We start from the raw sequence: 7447 nt of genomic DNA, 5'->3' as shown, positions 1-7447 counted from the left end.
TGCACTTTGGATGGGTTAAATGCAGAGCACTAATTCCAAGTATGGGTCACCATACTTGGCCACATGTCACGTCACGTCACTTTAACAAATTCTCATCAAACGTAATTTATTCCAAGTGCGCTCTTTTATCTGGTTCATGAGCGATGCCCCATTCACGAATGAATCTCTCTTTTGAGTCGATTCAGTTCAAGGTCTTGAATAAAGAAGCCTACAAAATGGTGTGCATTTGTTCACGAATCACTTTGAATGATTTGTTCAGTTCCCTGCAAGCATTAATTTAAGAACAGGGAGAACATAAAGACCTTCAGACAATTTAAGCTAAATCTGCAAATTCTGCTGTTGTCCTGCGCTGAGGATCTTTATTAGCTGAACACTGTGTGTGTCGTCTGTGAACGACTCCACAGGAATACATTTGATTTCATTTAGGTGATATTTTGTAGTAGTGATATAAGAAGCTGTCATGTGAAATGTGTAAAGTGAAATGAATGAAAGGTGTCGATCTCGCAATTTCATTTATGGTAGATTTGCTTTATTACATTGCATCACATTTCTTTTTGAGCACAGTCTGCAGTGCTGTGCATTATAACCAATCACAGAGAAACACAGCACTCCATGACTTCAGTCTCAAATGGAGTTCGGCAAGTTATTTATTCCCAGTTTGAATAACCATTTTGTTTCTCATACTGCTGAAATAACAATATTGTGAAGTCTTGATTGTTTAATCTGTAAAATGTAATTCATAAACAGTTCATGCTTTTCCCCTTGAAACAACACAGATACAATTTACTTAAATATGAATCTTGAATAAAAGCTTTATAAACAGTAACATATCACTGTTTGTTGTGTTTGTTTTAATACAGTAATTGATTGTTTTGATAGTTAAAATTATTCAGGTTTTTGTCACCACCGTCAGATGAATATTTTGATCATATTTGATTATGATATTTTATATTTGTTGAGGAATTGTTGGTTACATGTGAAAGTGTAATAGGTCTGCTAACATGAGAATGTGTTTTGAAATGTTATTTCTGAAGGATCATGTGACACTGAAGACTGGAAAAAAATCTAACCGACCACAAACTTTTGAATGGAAGTGTACATAGTTTATACCACAATTATAAGACAATATTTTGGTAATGATAAACTTTAAGTAACATTAATGACTAGAAACGTTTTCAATTCACCCTCCATTGGCAGGTGTAGCAAAAAGTACATTTGGACCCTGCTTGTGAGATTATGTAAGACTGGCATGCACTCATATACTTACTGTCACGGTGGTGTGGAGGTGGAAAGGTGGGATATGAATCACAAGGCCCGGGAATGATGTGAATATCATCAATAGCTATACTTCCTTTGGGACCTGCTCCCTTCAGGAATTCAAATATAAACTGTGGAGAGAAGAGAAAAACAATGATATACTGTACAAATGTTTTGTTTTGAGTGAATCTTAGAATGATTCAAGTTGATCCTGTGAAGTCTGCATGATGGAGTTTGATACCCAGAAAGGCTCTCGGTATGCTACATAGACGTTGCCTCTCCTCCACACATCGCCCTGATCTCCTGACTCCTCCCATACTAATTGGCCAAACTTATTCCCGCTGTTATGGGCGGTCCTGGGAAAGAATCGTCTCCATGAATTGTGATCAATGTACATATTGATAAAAGGTGTTTTTTGGCCATGGTCCTGTACCTGTTATTTTTGTATAAATTGAGCGTTCCAACATTGTATCCATACATATGATACCAGAATGTGAAGCAGTGCCCTCTGCTGTCAGGGGTGAATATCTCACTCAGGATCATGGCAGTATCTCCCCAGGCCCCCACAGAACTGTCCATATAAAGGTAATAACCTAAAAACATACGAGCATCACTGTCACTGTTTACACCTGGTATTTAAATGAAAGTGTCACCACTTGTGTGCAGGACAGAATTGATTTAGATTTTCATTGAATTAATTATTTTGTATACATCTACTCAAGTGAGGACTTTAATTTTGAAAAGCAATCACATAGTTCAAGAAGCAGGAAGTTCGAGCAGTACTGCAGTGAGTCAGCAGAATGTTGTAGCTGTTCTGAGTGAGGCTCATTCTGAAATATCTTCTTTCTTCTGTTAGGCGCAATGTCTGTGATTACGCAGTGTTGAAGATATTGTGTGATACATATAAGAATGTTATTTTGATATATCCAACAAACTAGATGCTCTTAAGTACTGTTTACTAAAGTTGTTTAGTTTAACTATTGCATCCACCTGAAAGTTCACATAACACAGTGTAATTAAGTAAATTCAACAAATTTGTAAAAATCAGTTATGTTTACTCGCTTTTCTTAAGTAGATTCAGTGATTACTTTTTACAGTGTACAAATTCTTTTTTGAGCAATTTATTTTTGATTATCAGGGTATGTATAATAAGCCAGTTGCCATGACACTGCTTTTTTGAAATGATTACTTTTATGGTTTTATGGATGATTTTCAAAGCAGTTAAATAAAAACTAATTTCTTGTTAACTGTGTGTGTGTTTGAACACTTCGGTCTCAAATATTATTGCAGGGAAAGTGGTAATTAGGGTCAGATGTTATAGGTCGTTAAGAAGGCATGAGGAACCACATCAGCTCGAGGTAACTTAAATACATACAGGATTTAGTTCATGTTGAAAAGTAACTTTTTGATAATAAAATGGTTTTCAACGTAGCCTATTAGTTATCTCACAGTCCATAGCAACAGTAGCTGAATAATTTAGTAAGGAAGCACCTTCAGCAGTTAGGATTAAAACAAAACAGAATGGGATTCAAAATGCTTTTCTGTGCTTAATGACATTATTTATGTAGTAATGGTCATTTTAACCTCTGAGCAGTGTTCAGGGTATTTCAGGACCTCAAATGACATTTGCTTGAATAAAAAAAATTAAATAAAAAGTGTTCCCTTCATCTAAATGACATGACACTTGATTACTTTTTTTACACTTGCTACACAAAAAAAAAACAGAAATTGGAATGTCTGATTGTACATTAGTGTAATAAAGTCACTCAGGATGTTCATCTAGTCAGTGTCTTTAGTTTAAATTCCACGTTATTTTAATTTTAAAGGTGTTTTCCAGTAGATGACAGTAATCTTTCACTAAACTATGGAAGACATTTTTCATATCACCATGAATGAAACCAAGAAATTTAGATATTCTTTAAAGTCAACTCTACATATTTATTTTGTATAAACATGTAATACTTTTTTTTCCAAAAAATTGAGGCAAAAAAAAGTTTAAACAAAAATACCATACCAACTGTATAGTAAAAACATTAAAGTGAGTGATATTACAAGTCATGATTGTTATAAAATCATATTTTACTAAACAGCCACAGTGTACACTCTAACTGAACAGCTCACAATGGTTAAATAAAGATGTGAAATATATGTCTTTCTATCACTTTCTTCAGTTTACACTTGAAGCCAACACTCCACTTCAAGTGGCAGCATATACAATGCTATTGTGCTGCTGGAAGTAGTTTGTGCAACCATCTGGTTACTTTACCAGACAGCACATTTTAGTACAATTGGAACCAAAAATGTTCCAGCTGCCCTTGCATGCACAAGCAAACAGCAGGCCTGGCATAGGCTCCGAACCCAGGTAAATATAAATAAATAAAGACAGAAACCTCATTCGTCAGTTTTTAACCATTTTAATTTGCCAACCATTAACAAATAAAATTAATTTAAAATGCATAATGTGCAAATCAGAGTGCAATCTAGTGCAAGATATACATGTTTTGTCAGGGCATCACTCCCATACCAGTCGATGAGCTTGTGGTGCGCAAACCGAAAGCCTCTGGTCGGAGCTCTATGCATTCTACTCTGTACAAAGCATATGGAGGTGATATCCAAATACTAATAAAACACATCTTCATATTAGGTAACAATTAAAACACTGAGGCATGAACTTTTCTTTAGGACCTTTACCTGACAATGATGTCATTGCTGGAGCAGCATCCCTCATTTCCCGTTGTCCACAACCACTGATAGCGAAGATAGTTGATGGAATGTCTGCTCTAACCATGGTGTCTTCTAAATTTGGAGAGGTCCCAAAAGGATCACTGCTGTCATACCAGTGTCCAGCTGTGCTGTCAAAGGATGTACTTACAAATCCAAATGCTCCACAATTCCCCCCATTACCTGTCCCGCAATACAAGCTTCCACCTGCATATGCAGAGTCTGGAGGTGACATCTGAAATGACAGGGATCATTGAGGAGGGAACACGTGATCAATCAAAAAGCCCACTATATGGCCTGGTAGAAGTTAAGTGCCCTGATGTGAAAGACATTGGAGAGGCATCACACATTGAGTTTGTTGGGGGCCAAGCAAAACTAAGAAAAACACACACCTACCATTGGCAAGTCCAAGGTCAGCTGATGGTTACTGGCTTAGCTTGGTGTGATCTGGTGACAAATACAAGGGGTGACTTCAATGTAGATAGGGTGTGTAGAGACGATGAGCTGATCAAAGAGATCAAGGCTAAAGTTGATGAATTCTACTTTGGCACATACATTGATGTTTTGCTAGGAAGAAAATAGGCAAGAAAAAGTGACCAACAAATGATGTTCCTATTATTCACTGTTCTATAGTGAATACAGTTCTACAGGGTTATATATGTTTACAAGAAAAAGCAGTTACTTTCTAATTAAAGGGATATTTCACCCACAAAGGAAATGTTGTAATTTACTCACACACAAGTTGTTTCAAACATGTACAAATTTCTTCTGTTGATATTTTAAAGAATGCGTGTAACCAAACAGTTGCTTGTTTCCATTCACGTCCATAGTATTTTTCTTCACGCTGTGGAAGTGAATGGGGACGAGCAATTGTTTGGTTACACACATTCTTCAAAACATCTTTTTACGTTCAACAGAACAAATTCGAAACAACTTGAGGGTGAGTAAATGACAAATTTCATTTTTGGGTGAACTACCCCTATAAGTCATGCTTCAATTAATTACATTAAAAGTAAATAATGTTCACTGTAGACTGTGGGATTTTTTTATAACTTGTAACCATTTGATTTAGATTAAGCTTTATGATAGGTCTTACTCAGATCTTTATTTCCAAATATTGAATATTTATTGTTGCAACATACCTATCCTAAACTGGAAAGATGACATGTCCGGAGGGGTTGATATGATCTGCAGTATCCTCTCAGATTCTGAACACAAGTAAAGAGTTAGATTTTTATTAAAATTGTATGATTTTATTTATTTATTTTAATTTAGTTATTGTATTAGTTGACGCTACACTCATCCGGGGCTGGACGGCTTATGTAATCATGCTCCTCCTGCACCAGCACTCTCCATTTCGACATCCAACGTTACTGCTTTCTCTGCACCACAAACACCTCTTTTTGATGTCCGAGTCTAGCGTGATTTAACTTCTCCCCAACTGTTCCACGCAAACCTGGAAGGCACAACCTTACGACCGGACTCTGGATGGACACGGACCTCATCCTCCATGAAGTGCTTAAGTGCCGGCAGCCATATCACCCTGTAGCCCAAGACTGGTTACCCACTGAAGCTAAGCAGGGCTGAGCCTGGTCAGTACCTGGATGGGAGACCTCCTGGGAAAAACTAGGTTGCTGCTGGAAGAGGTGTTAGTGAGGCCAGCAGGGGGTGCTCACCCTGTGGTCTGTGTGGGTCCGAACGCCCCAGTGTAGTGACGGGGACACTTTCTTTCGAAAAGAGTAGAGGTGTGACCTCGGCATCCTGGCCAAATTTGCCCATTGGCCTCTGATCATCATGGCCTCCTAACAATCCCCATATCTGCTGATTGGCTTCATCACTCTGTCTCCTCTCCACCAATAAGCTGGTGTGTGGTGGGCATCTGGCGCACTATGGCTGCCGTCGCATCATCCAGGTGGATGCTGCACACTGGTGGTGGATGAGGAGATTCCCCCTGACAATGTAAAGCGCGTTGAGTGCCTAGAAAAGCGCTATATAAAATGTAATGAATTAATTAAATTAACAGTTAGCACAAAACTGCTACCTTTCCTCACAGTAAATGCCGCCCCATCTTTTCTCCGTATGGTCCAAACCCAACGCTTTCTTAAATTTTCGTGGGTGGGAAAACTATGAAATAAGTAAGGTTGCTTTTTCTTTAAATTAGAACACAAAGGTACACTACACGACTGATTACTTTTGGACTCCGCCATTGTTCGGCAAGCGAATTAAGCTAGCACTTTCACCGGAAAATATTTTTCCCTACTTCCGGTTTGCCTACGTCACGTTGTGAAATGGGCCTATTCTGACAGTTATCATGTTTTTGACAATTCTGCAGGATGGGATACAGTTTTAGCTTTTTACTGCTTAAATTATTATTAGAATAATTGTGTAATTATTTGTTCCATTTTTATTTCAATAATTTCACACTTTTAAAACTTTTTAATGCCGTACATTATGTATGACAGATAGGATAATTTATTATGCCTATATATTATTAAGATTTATAAACGATAAATCAATTAATATAACATTAATTGTAATATATGTATTTATCTGTCTAATAATACAAATACAATAGTTACTCATCTACCAAGCTCTGAAAAGCTAAGGAAATTAAATACTCCTCAGCAAACTGTGCAGTTCGCCTGTACATTTATCTTATTTGAAGATGTTTTATGGTCATTGTTTGTTTTCAACTGTTTTCTTTATACTTAAATTTACATTACATCATTTATTTTCTGTTGTCTATTACTATAAAAACAAACTCAGTAACTCAGTGATGTATTTTTGATTTTGGCAGATAAGCTCCTCCTCCCACATGTTCACTGGTAGTGAAGTTCCGCCCACTGCAGCACATCATCAGTGAAGCTCCTCCCACTGTAATTCACCAATAAATGCTGGAATATCTCCATCAGTTCACAAGTGAAGACGAGCATCAAATCATCAGGAAGAGCTGAAATCTGCAAAGACTGAGTTTATTAAAGAGGACAGAGAGAAGATGAGAGATCCAGAACCCTGCAGAATCAAACACACTGAAGATACTGAAGAACTAACAGGTTGGTGTTTATTCTTCATTAATGAGGCTGAATGTTATAAAGCTTCAAACAGTATTAGTTTTGTTGTAACAGAAAAATTCTTTAGAGCTGTTGAATAATCTAGAGGAAGCATCATATAATAAGAGACTTTCTATGATATGGGTACTTTTTTAACAAAATTAATGTACGTTATATAATTTTGTTATTGATCAAACATATTTAATAGTTCCCTTTCATGGGAACTTCGAACTGCGTCCTCTAGGGGTCGCTATGGGGGAACGCCTCGTCGTGACCCGTGTCTGAAGCATACATTGAAAAAACACCAACTCGTTGGCTGGCGACAGCCATGACGTCGCTACCGGTGCGACTATAGTATAAATAGGCGCCGGGAGCTACACATCATTCTCTTCTTCGTCTTCATTGACTGTTTTGTTTGA

General features: G+C 37.3%; 1 protein-coding gene and 1 long non-coding RNA gene across 2 annotated transcripts; both read right to left on the bottom strand.

Annotated features, from left to right (window-relative positions):
• Window positions 1-1267: 1267 nt before the first annotated feature.
• On the bottom strand, window positions 1268-4213 carry LOC107711911 (MAM domain-containing glycosylphosphatidylinositol anchor protein 1-like; the record flags this gene model as incomplete). Its single annotated transcript, XM_016517001.1, has 4 exons — window positions 3949-4213; window positions 1691-1850; window positions 1499-1613; window positions 1268-1388 (listed from the first exon to the last, which is right to left on the bottom strand). Coding segments are annotated over exons 1-4 (661 nt in total), but the record flags the coding sequence as incomplete, so codon positions are not given.
• Window positions 4214-4268: 55 nt separating this feature from the next.
• On the bottom strand, window positions 4269-5178 carry LOC107711912 (uncharacterized). Its single transcript, XR_001636747.1, has 3 exons — window positions 5121-5178; window positions 4375-4545; window positions 4269-4294 (listed from the first exon to the last, which is right to left on the bottom strand). It is a non-coding gene; the product is annotated as an uncharacterized LOC107711912 (long non-coding RNA).
• Between the last annotated feature and the right edge of the window lie 2269 nt (window positions 5179-7447).

This window comes from Sinocyclocheilus rhinocerous, unplaced genomic scaffold (assembly GCF_001515625.1).
Source record: "Sinocyclocheilus rhinocerous isolate Xijiao unplaced genomic scaffold, SAMN03320098_v1.1 scaffold5194, whole genome shotgun sequence".
NCBI classification, from domain to species: domain Eukaryota; kingdom Metazoa; phylum Chordata; class Actinopteri; order Cypriniformes; family Cyprinidae; genus Sinocyclocheilus; species Sinocyclocheilus rhinocerous.
The sequence above is the reverse complement of the archived record's forward strand: the minus strand, read 5'-3'. Positions and strand labels throughout refer to the sequence as shown.